At 38.4% G+C, this 11,500-nt stretch overlaps 1 protein-coding gene across 1 annotated transcript; it reads left to right on the top strand.

The window, feature by feature from the left end:
* Nucleotides 1-2,078: 2,078 nt before the first annotated feature.
* Nucleotides 2,079-11,069, top strand: LOC133460227 (dolichyl-phosphate beta-glucosyltransferase-like). Its single transcript, XM_061740810.1, has 10 exons — nucleotides 2,079-2,294; nucleotides 4,734-4,902; nucleotides 5,119-5,165; nucleotides 6,034-6,102; nucleotides 6,215-6,307; nucleotides 7,515-7,628; nucleotides 7,736-7,795; nucleotides 7,886-8,037; nucleotides 10,136-10,221; nucleotides 10,485-11,069. The coding sequence occupies exons 1-10, from the start codon at nucleotides 2,232-2,234 to the stop codon at nucleotides 10,598-10,600; spliced, it is 969 nt and encodes a 322-aa protein (XP_061596794.1). The 5' UTR covers nucleotides 2,079-2,231; the 3' UTR covers nucleotides 10,601-11,069.
* Nucleotides 11,070-11,500: the final 431 nt, after the last annotated feature.

Below are 11,500 nucleotides of genomic sequence, written 5' to 3'. Positions count from 1 at the left end.
CGCGGAATCAAAAAACGTTTCAATTCAATTTTAAACACCCGAGTGGAAATGAATTATGATTATATTATAATAATACTTTTAGTTAGAAGTTATTTCGTCCTTTTTTAATATTCAAATATTCTACATTAAACTCAATAAACCATGTAAAACCTTCCTCTAAAGATTCTCAACAAATATAAAACCTGCACCTGCAAACCTTTACAATGAGCTGCAGGATGTCCTTTCTATATTTACTAAAATTATTTTTTCCTTTTTTAGTATCGTATAGTATTTGTGTATTAGCATTGAGATTCTGCTATTTATTTCAGGAAGTGATTAAATTTCACATTAGATACTCGCTGACTATAATGTAACATTATAGTCAGCGAGTATCTAATATGTAAAAACAAAACCGGTCCTTATACCCACATAGAAACTGAACCACTATTTTCTGACCTATAATATATGGACTTGTTGTCTTTTTTGTTTATTTTTGTTTGTAAACTCTCTCCTGTGTCTGATTCCCTGTGGTGTATATTTGTAGTTCTGTGAATACAATTTTGGTTCATCCTTCCAAATCGCATTCATAATATAATATGAAGAGTAGACAACATCCTTAATTTTAAGATAGGCTTGAAGCATTTTTACTCAGGGCTGGCTCAGATTAATCTGTTATACTGTAACAGGGCAGTGCTTATAATTGCATGCAATTCATTTTGCACGTGTCCTTGCCGTTTGTGGGTTTTCCTCTCCTATACTATTCTGCAGGCATGGGTTACTCTGGAGCTGCTTGTATCAGATCAGTGGTAGCCATCCAGATAGTAAAGAAAGTTAAGCCCAAACATAGTCCATATCTGGAGTGTCTTTGACCCAGATTTGGTCTGGAATAATGGTGCTAACTTAGGTTAAGTGTGGCCGCTTAAAGTCAGCAATATAACTCAGCAAAATCTCCATTTTACGCTGGTCTTTTGGTCACATCTCGTATTGCCCATACTTGTCCTACTCCGTGTCAAAGCTACATCTGACATCTGGGCCACATGTTGCCCGTACAGGAATTATCGCAGCCTGGGTTTGGTCCTGGTTCCTGAGCTTTTGACAACATCTGGCTCAAAAACCACTGCCATGAGAGCCAAAACTAGAGCCTTCGGATTTGAGTGCATTTGACTCAACAAGTTTTATTTTCTTACTTCTTGCTGTTTTTCTGTTTTTCTTTTTTTGTTTGTTTTTACAAACAAATAGGAACATTCTGGCTCTGAAATAACCTTTGGATAGGCTAAATGACACCACAGCTGCATAAATCTAACTGAAGTTTACATTATAAATAGTGTATAATTGTATCAGGTTATGTGTTAAACTTTTAATGTCTGTCATAAACATGTTAAACTCATTTCATGAAATTATATTCATTATTATGCATTATTATTTATATTTGTATGTCGCTGTTTTTGCTAAAGTGTTATCGAACAAATACAATTTTAAGATATTTTTTTTAATCTTTTTTTTTTAAACAATACAATGTTGTGGTGTATCAGACATTAATAAGATGACATTAAAAAATTTATAAAATATGTTTTTCTTTTTTTATTGCTTAAAAGAAATTGCAGAGCACCAACTAAGCATCGTGTCAGTGTCTCTCCTGTCCGCCAGGTCCTGGTCCAGCTTTCTTCCTTCCTAAAGGGGAGTTTTTACCTACAGGTGTTTATGTAATAATTGCTCGGGGGTTTATGTTCTGGGTCTCTGGAAAGATCCTATACCTTATAGGATGGTTTACAGTTTAAGATTAAGATTCCCAGAATAATCAAATTTTTTGAGATAGGATATTTGAGTTTTCTTAAGCTGTAAGCCATGATCAGAAATATTAAAATAATACATGGCTTGCAATATTTCAGTTGATTTGTAATGAATCCAGAATGTATGACATTTTTGTTTTTGTAATTGCATTACAGAAAATCACAATATTCTAATTTTCTGAGACAGTCCTGTATATAAATATATATCAGCGCTTCCCCCCCTGGCCGCCAGGGGGCGGTGTGGCGGAGCCGGCTCGCCGTAAAGGTGACGTGTCGACAACACCGTAGTCACTTCCGCGTTGGAACAAACTCTGCTGGAGCCTGACAGAGATGCGGTAGCAGCTCGTTTTTCAGAGATTCCTCCCTCCATCCTCTCTCGTCAGCGTGGATGTGGCCGAGCTGCAAGCCAGTGAAGAAGCTCGGACAGGCACAAGTCTGTTTCCTCGGGAACTTTGATGGGAAATGGATTTCCTGTGTGAAATAGTGGAGGTTCTGGCCGTGCTGGCAGCTCTGGCTCTGGTTGTGGTGAGTGAGTGATAAAACACTTGTTTTAGTTCACACGTATCTGTTGTATGCTGTGGAGCAAATGTTCAACTCTGACAATAATGAGCCTTTCTTTACCCATTCTAAGCTTAAGGTTTTATCACGACTATACAGAGGTGTCAAAAGTATTCACATTCGTTACTCAGGTAGAAGTATAGATACTAGAGTTTAAAAATACTCTTAAAGAAGTTGAAGTATCAACTCAAGTTTTTTACTCAAGTAAAAGTATAAAAGTACTGGTTTCAAAACAACTTAAAGTGTAAAAGTAATGTAAGGGGGAAAAAGCCATTAAGGACAAAAGCCATTGAAAATGAATGTATCTTAGTATAATGTAAATATATTAAAGAAGCATATATGTGTACTATTGAGCATTAACATGTGTTTCAGAGAGCAGGAGATATGATGACTAGTTGCCTATAAGTATTGTAATGGTGCAAAAAGTCAAACTTCAGAGGCATGTTATCATTTATCCTAACCTTTATTGGAATGTACATCCAAGTTTAGTTGCAGGAATCTGAGGGAACGGATGTAAGAACAAAACTGGACAAGAACATCTGAAACAACCACAACCAAATTCACTCTATCCGGATGGAGCAATTTAACTGGATAGTTTTTTTTAAAGGCCCAAATGAAATAGAGTAACGAGGCTGTTTTTAAAATGTAAGGAGTAAAAAGTACAGATACTTGCGTGAAAATGTAAGGAGTAAAAGTAAAAAGTCGTCTGAAAAATAATTACTCCAGTGAAGTATAGATAACCAAAATTTCTACTTAAGTAAGGTAACGAAGTATTTGTACTTTGTTACTTGACACCTCTGCGACTATACTACTTGATATTTGCACTTGAGGAAGAAAATAGTGCACAGTTTTCAAGTAGACCTGGATCAATCACGGGTAAAAGTTTCAAAAATAAAGGAAGGAACACTCCAATGACACACTATTGCAGATTATCTTCAGCCTGCCAGCTACAGCTGCTGCAGCAGCCAATGAAAAGTGGGGGGACGGGTTCAATACCTGCTCATTTACGTGGAAGGACCAAGACATGGTATTGGTTGTTTATGTGAGGAAAGCATGTAAACACAACGCTACTGTATGAGTTTAAGGTAAGCCCTTTGTGACCCAACTTCATTGAAAAGGTGGGCTCCCCGTGGTAAAGGGGCTGGCATGAAGTGCAGTGCTGCAGCTTACACAGCTGCTGTGAGGTCTGGTTGAAAAGGGGAGCTTTTGTACGACATCTCTGTGGTGGCATGTCAGACCTTTCATTGATGGCTCAGGAAATTGTGTCAATTTCTCATGGGCTGACTCAAGTCATGCACACAATGAAAAATCCAAATTGTATTTTTTTCTGGGGGTTACCACCAGTTTGCAATGAAAGTGATCCCAGGGCACTTTGAAGAGAGAGGAAACAAGTTGATTTATGTTTCAGATGAATGATACTTATCATAATCTGTGTACAATCCAGTCAGTTACAGGGCAATCCAGTTTATTATACAGGACTGTCTCAGAAAATTAGAATATTGTGATAAAGTTCTTTAAATTTTCTGTAATACAATTAAAAAAAACAAAAATGTCATACATTCTGGATTCATTACAAATCAACTGAAATATTTCAAGCCTTTTATTATTTTAATATTGCTGATTATGGTTTACAGTTTAAGATTAAGTTTCCCAGAATATTCTAATTTTTTGAGATAGGATATTTGAGTTTTCTTAAGCTGTAAGCCATGATCAGCAATATTAAAATAATACATGGCTTGCAATATTTCAGTTGATTTGTAATGAATCCAGAATGTATGACATTTTTGCATGACAGAAAATAAAGGACTTTATCACAATATTCAAATTTTCTGAGACAGTCCTGTAATTATATTCTCATAATGGCGATTCGTATAAAGCAGCCTAGCAAAAGGGAAGAAACAAACGTTGAATCTTCCTTCCTGATTGAATTCCCTCCCCGTCCTGAGCATGCATAGAGCAGCTGCTGATGCTGTGGACAAAAGCACAACTCCCTTCAACAGGAAGATGTCTGACTGCAGTCATACAAGTTCAAGATCAAACATGAACCTCCAGCAGGAGTAAGAGTGGTGTAAAGTTCATCATGTGCACCCGTCTGGAGGGACTGATTGGTTGTATCTGTGGCTGATCACAAGCAGACGAGAAAACGTAGGTGTGACTTGTAAGATTTTGCAAGATTAATACAAAACACACCAGACAAAGAAGACTGGAGCAGTAGAACAACATGGGCACTTGTTTTTAGGAGAGATTTAGCTGAATATCCACACTTGTATGAGACACTGTACATTCCAATGCGCTTGAAGATTCAACATACACCAAATAGAATCAGTTTATACTCTGCAGAAACACACAGATATTTTGTAGGAAATCTAAGTAGAACTCTGTTCTCGTTTGTCTTCCTTTTTACAGGTGTTCTTAATAGCACATTTTACTGGTGGGATGGTGAACCTGGTACGCCACGAGAAGGAGAAATTTTTCCTCACTGCCACAGGGGAGGAGCGGCCCTTCCCCAGCCTACACGACCCCCACTCCAGGGAGCTCTCTGTGGTGATCCCGGCCTACAACGAAGAACTCCGGAGTGAGTGTTACCGGATGTTGTGTCTGGAGCTTCTGCACAGTCAGTTCACTATGAACGTTAACAATCTAGGCACAGCAGACTGTGAAGAATCATCTTAATATGATTTCCAGTTGTCAGAGAGGAAGAGAGAGTGCAGGTTGAATGACTGTACCATCTGTCGGCTGGCAATGATGAAAGCTGGTACAGGTTTAATCCCATAACTCTGTTTCATCTTAGTGCCTGTGATGCTGGATGAAGCTATGGAGTATCTAGAAAAGAGACAGGTAATTATCAAGCCCACCGCCGTCATTTGTGAGTACTAATATAACAAAGCAGTTAACACAAGTGAAACCAGTGATCTACAAAAAGCAGCTGTTGAAGTGCATTTAAACCAGGGTTGGGGATCGATTCAAATGTCAAGAATCGATTCCGATTCTTAAGATTCAGAATTGATTATCAAGATTTGGTTCAATTCGATTCCGATATTGATTTGGGTTAGTGTTATTAAAAGTGTTTTTTGAGCTGTTGCATGAATTATATGACTGTAGTTCTGCAACATATTAATACTAGTATTATATTGAGATTAAACAGCAAGTATTGGCAGCTAATGATGCTGTAAGGACCAATCAGCTCCCAGAATGCTGATAGAACTGCTTTCAGAAACATCGTGGGTCAGAATTACCAAACAGATCCAGGGAGGAAACAGAGGCCATATGAAATCGGTTTTATTCTTTCCCAGATTCCGTTTAAATTTTTTCCATTTTCAGTCTTTTTCGGGTTTTTAATTTTTGAGAATTTGGTTTATAGCGTTTTATGCAAATGAAATTAAATATAGACAATTTATGCAATTATAAGTGAAAACTTTAATGTTTTCATACCTTTAAACATATTTAAAGGCAAAAAAATCATGCCCAACAGAACATCATTTTTTGGGCATGAACACAAAAATACCAAATGTTGTAATGGGAATTAATATGAAAATCGATTCAGAATTGGAAAATCAATTTTTATAACACGGGCCTAATTTAAACGTCTTCTCAGAGGTGAAGTAGATGTTCTTACATCAGATGTTTTTCCCCACTAGGTGGCAGCATTGACGTGTATAAAGTGCCTGTAACGTTACAAATCCCTCTCATTATTGCCTCACCGCAGAAACAAAACCCCTCTTTCACCTATGAGGTCATCGTGGTTGATGATGGCAGTAAGGACAAAACCACAGAGGTAATCATTTTTAACTTTTTTGGGATTTTCCCCCTCATTAGATTTAGCTGAGCTAAGAATATAACAGTAAATATTAGTCATGTCATGGATTGTTGTTGTGATGTGTTGGCAGGTTGCTCTGCGGTACACCAGGAAGTACAGTGCGGATAAAATCCGGGTGCTGACGCTGGTGCAGAACAGGGGGAAAGGGGGAGCGGTGCGCATGGTGAGACCAGAAATCCATTCAATTTTATTTCTATAGCGTCTATTACAACAGAAGTTGTCTCTAGGATTTTTCCAGAGACCAGCACATGACCCCCGAGCAATTATTACATAAACAATGGCAGGTAAAAACTCCCCTAGTGGGAGAAAAACCTTAAGCCAAACAGTGGCAGGAAAAACTCCCCTTTAGGAGGAAGAAACCTGGACCAGGACCAGGAGAGGAGAAGAAAGGTGAGAGGCACCGCCCAGTGGATCATGTCGGTGCCCCCTGCAGCATAAGCCTATAGCAGCATATCTACCACCAAGATATGTTTGAGACTAACTATTATAGTCTTGTTCTATAGCTGCAACTATGACTACTGACTCTAACAGACTAGAGTTTACACTAACTAGAGGTTTACTAACACTAACTAGAGGTTTACTAACACTAACTAGAGGTTTACTAAACACTAACTAGAGGTTTACTGACACTAACTAGAGGTTTTACTAAACGGAAAGGTTTCAGTTTAGTTTTAAAGGTGGAGGTGGTGTCAGCCTCCTGAACCCAGATTGAAGTTCATCCGTGTCTGAATTCAATTTTATTTATATAGCGTCTAATACAACAGATGTTGTCTCTAGACGCTTTCCAGAGATCCAGAACATGAACATAAACATAAACATAAACCCCCGAGCAATTATTACATAAACAATGGCAGGTAAAAACTCCCATAGTGGGAGAAAAACCTTAAGCCAAACAGTGGCAAGGAAAAACTCCCCTTTAGGAGGAAGAAACCTTGAGCAGGTCCAGGCTCATAAGGGGGGACCCCCCTGCCGAAGGCCAGACTGGGGGAGTCGGGGACGTCAGCAGCACACAGCAGGCAGGTGGAAGCAGCAGCGGGATGACCAGAGGTGGGGGGGGGGGGGGCGTCAGCAGCACACAACAGTCATGTGGAAGCAGCAGCGGGATGACCAGAGGGAGGGGGGTGCAGGCAGGCAGGCGGAAGCAGCAACAGCAGACATCCACGTAGGCAGGTGGAAGCAGCAACGGGATGACCAGGGATGGGGGGGCGGGGGGCCAGAACGCAGCTCCCGAGGCTCCAGCCTGCAAACATGCACAAAAGAGAAAAAAGTGTGAATTTATAACACTGGGCAATATACAGAAGCTGTGAAAAGTGAATGCAGCGCAGCGGCGCGGGGCCGGACTGACGTTGTCTCCTGGTCTGCTCTCACAGGGAACGCTGAGCTCCAGAGGGAAGTTCATCCTGATGGCAGACGCTGACGGAGCCACAAGGTTTTGTGACGTTGAGAAAGTGGAGGCTGGACTTAAAGACCTCAATCCTGGACCGGTAGGGTTTTGTTCTGCTTTTCTTGCTTTTGTTTGTCATGCATGTATTTTGAGGTATGTTATTAATATTATTAGTTAATATGGAAACAATGCCTCTCTTACAAAAAGGAGAACTTGGCCATTTCCTGTGGCTCCAGAGCTCACCTAGAAAAAGATTCTGTCGCTCAGGTAATATATTTTTTCTCGTCTCCATGAAGATAAAAGTACTTAAGGAAGTGCTATAACCTTACAATAAATAAGTAAATGTTTTTTCCTTAGCGGTCAATGTTTCGTACATTTCTTATGTACGGCTTCCACTTCCTGGTGTGGTTTTTCTGCGTGAGGGGGATCCAGGACACTCAGTGTGGCTTCAAGCTCTTCACACGGGAAGCTGCTCTCAAGACTTTCTCTTCCCTTCATGTGGAGCGATGGTAAGGACCTGCAAACCGCCGTGTAATACCGTAGCTGTTGCAGTGACGTGCATTTGAATGTGATATTGAAACTAATGAGATGGTCATCAGGAATGATGAATTTCAGTTTATCGCACCAAAAATGACTAGTGTAACTGGTGAGGTTTCTTCACCTATATTTAGTCTCAATCCTCCAAAAGACTTACACTTTTAACTTTTTATTTTGATCTTGGTGTAATAAAACATTAGAAACGTTCTTAAGGTACTTGTCTGTTAACAATAATAAATAATAATAATACATTTTATTTATAAAGCACTTTATATTTGAAACAAATCTGAAAGTGCTACAATAAAAACAAGTTTAAAAAAAGCAGCAAAAACAAGAGTTTAAAATTGTTGTATGTATGTATGTATGTGTGTGTGTGTGTATATATATATATATATATATATATATATATATATATATATATATATAACAAGCATTTAGCAGTTGTAGAAAAGCAGTGTGTTATGCCCCCCCCACCCCTCTTTGTACATTAAACACATATAGGAGAAAAATAATCTACTTTTGAGTGCCAACCCTTCCTCTCTGAGACTTGATAACTGGGGCGGCAGTAGCTCAGGTGGTAGAGCGGGTCGTCCAATGATTAGAAGGTCGGAGGTTCGAATCCCGCTCTATACCAGTTGCTGTCGTAGTGTCCTTGGGCAAGACACCTTACCCAGCTTGCCCCGTGTGAATGTGTATGAATGTTGGTGGTCGGAGGGGCCGTTTGGCGCGGAATGGCAGCCACGCTTCTGTCAGCTGTGGCTACAAATTGTAGCTTACCACCACCAGTGAGAATGTGTATGAATGAATAATGATCTAAGTGTAGCACTTTGTACGACGGAGTATTAGGGCCAAACAAAAAAACAGAAAAAGGAAATTACGAGAATAAAGTCATAATGTAATGAGAATAAAGTCGTAAAATTACGAGAATAAAGTCATAATATTACGAGAATAAAGTCGTAAAATTACGAGAATAAAGTCATAATATTACGAGAATAAAGTCGTAAAATTACGAGAATAAAGTCATAATATTACGAGAATAAAGTCGTAATATATTATAAATATATAAATATAACTTCACAAGATGCTCAATATTCCTCATTTTAACACAGGGAGAAGAAGCTCTTCCTGTTAGAGTTCTCATGAATTATATTCTCATAATATTACGACTTTATTCTCGCAACATTACGACTTTATTCTCGTAATGTTACGACTTTATTCTCGTAATTTTACGACTTTATTCTCGTAATATTACGACTTTATTCTCATAATATTACGACTTTATTCTATTACGACTTTATTCTCGCAACATTACGAGTTTATTCTCGTAATTTTACGACTTTATTCTCGCAACATTACGACTTTATTCTCGTAATGTTACGACTTTATTCTTGTAATTTTACGACTTTATTCTCGTAATATTACGACTTTATTCTCCTAATATTACGACTTTATTCTATTACGACTTTATTCTCGCAACATTACGACTTTATTCTCGTAATTTTACGACTTTATTCTCATTATATTATGACTTTATTCTCGTAATTTCCAATTTTTTTTGTCTTAGTTTGGCCCTAATACTCCGTCGTAACTTTGAGATTCATTGAATGGAAAGTGCGTTACAAGTTAAATCCATTATTATTATTATTATTATTATTATTATTATTATTATTATAAGATATTCCTTTATTAGTCCCACAGCGGGGAAATTCGCAGTGTACAGCAGCAAAGGGGATAGTGCAAAAACAAGAGGCATCAATAGAAATAGAAATAATAATAATACAATAATAATAACAGAGTATGACACACTATAAACAGTACTGATATATACAATAATAATAAAAAATACTGGTGTACAACTAAGATAACAGACGGATATTTACATAATTGCACGTTGTAGTGAATGATATTGCACATTATTTTCCAGTATGATAAAGTTTGATAAAGGCAGCGTTGGTACCAGACATATTGAGGTTCTGCAGCCCGTAAAAGAACCTCCATCACTTTAAGCTTCAGTCAAACCTCCATTTGAATTCATCTCGTGAATATGTGAACTCTTCTTCCCTCTGTCAGGGCGTTTGACGTGGAGCTTCTGTATATTGCCCAGTGTTATAAAATCCCCATAGCAGAGGTGGCTGTCAACTGGACTGAAATAGAAGGTGAGTTTTTCACGGGTTAAGGCGACACTTCCTGTCTCTGTTGCACCTTTTTATTGTTGTATAATCTCCTTTTGGTGCCTGTGCAAGTTCCTTCAGTGATATAAAAATAAAATACATCTCGTTATGTCAGCTTCTTAAAAATATTTTTAATTTATTGTGTGGCCCATCTGATGTAAATGTCCCCAAATCTGCATATTTCTTCTTTTTTTGTTCTTCTGAAATGACATTTTGTAAATGAAATGCGTGTGTTTGTCCTCTGCCAGGATCCAAGCTGGTCCCGTTCTGGAGCTGGCTACAGATGGGCCGAGACCTGGTCTTCATCCGCCTGCGCTACATCACCGGAGCCTGGAAACTGCAGTCACCTGATAAGACTGATTAGCCAATCAGAGAAGCCCGTGGCTCACAGGACGTCCTATCACAGGCCACAGAGCCTCTCAGTGAGCTGGGATTACAACTGTGTCCGGCGGTGACTGTAATCACCCGCGACGTATCAATCTGTGTCTTTTCCAGACACACAGTTGTGGGTTTCCCTCTTACGTCTGCCTTTTTATGTGGATATTGGCTCGTTATGGCCGCTGTTACACATACCTTTTCATTGCCACGTCTTACAGAATGTCTGTATGATTGAACCATGTACTGAGTTACTTAAAGTTTAATGTTGTAAATGAGTATACTGTAAAAAAAATGTGCATATTTTGCTGGCTTGGCATGATTCTCACAGGAGGAATGATTATGATGGGAGTTTTTTCACAATGACAGGGTTTTATTTTGGAGGAATCATGACTGTGGTTTAAGCTGGCTGACTTGTAACTAAATGGGGAAAAAAAGTAAATTACATATGATTTGATCTTGAGTTTTATCCTACTAGCAGGTGCACAAAGCTGTGCACCAATTTATTTGGAAACTCTTCAGTTGTGTTTTTTTTAATCATTTCATTTTCCAGAAGAAATAATGAAACATTTGATTTCAAAAGCTTTTTTAGAAGTACCTGCTGCTGCAATAAGTGCACACACCAAACCACATAAATGTAAAATCAATGCATAGAAAAGAAAACCCCAGTTTAACAACAATACAGAGTAGGAGGCTTGGTCTTGTACACTGCTGGGTCTGAAATCTTTGATGACACGGCATTATTACATCCATTTAACCCGATTAATTCAGTTACTTAAGGTCTTTGTTGTGCAAAAGCAAAGCCAACAATATCCAATGGACCTCAAATTTAAGATGCATTTAAATCTTCATAATTTTAACGTTTAATGTTTTACTTTTTATCAGTTGG

This window comes from Cololabis saira, chromosome 14, assembly GCF_033807715.1.
Source record: "Cololabis saira isolate AMF1-May2022 chromosome 14, fColSai1.1, whole genome shotgun sequence".
Lineage (NCBI taxonomy): Eukaryota > Metazoa > Chordata > Actinopteri > Beloniformes > Belonidae > Cololabis > Cololabis saira.
Note: the sequence above shows the minus strand (reverse complement) of the source record. Positions and strands in the feature narration are given on the sequence as shown.

Bases quoted from the DNA above. Each gene is read 5' to 3' on its own strand.
- LOC133460227 (XM_061740810.1), top strand. From the start codon at position 2,232: ATGGATTTCCTGTGTGAAATAGTGGAGGTTCTGGCCGTGCTGGCAGCT. The intron at 6,103-6,214 runs GTAATCATTTTT...ATGTGTTGGCAG, and splicing joins GTAAGGACAAAACCACAGAG to GTTGCTCTGCGGTACACCAG. The intron at 6,308-7,514 runs GTGAGACCAGAA...CTGCTCTCACAG, and splicing joins AAGGGGGAGCGGTGCGCATG to GGAACGCTGAGCTCCAGAGG.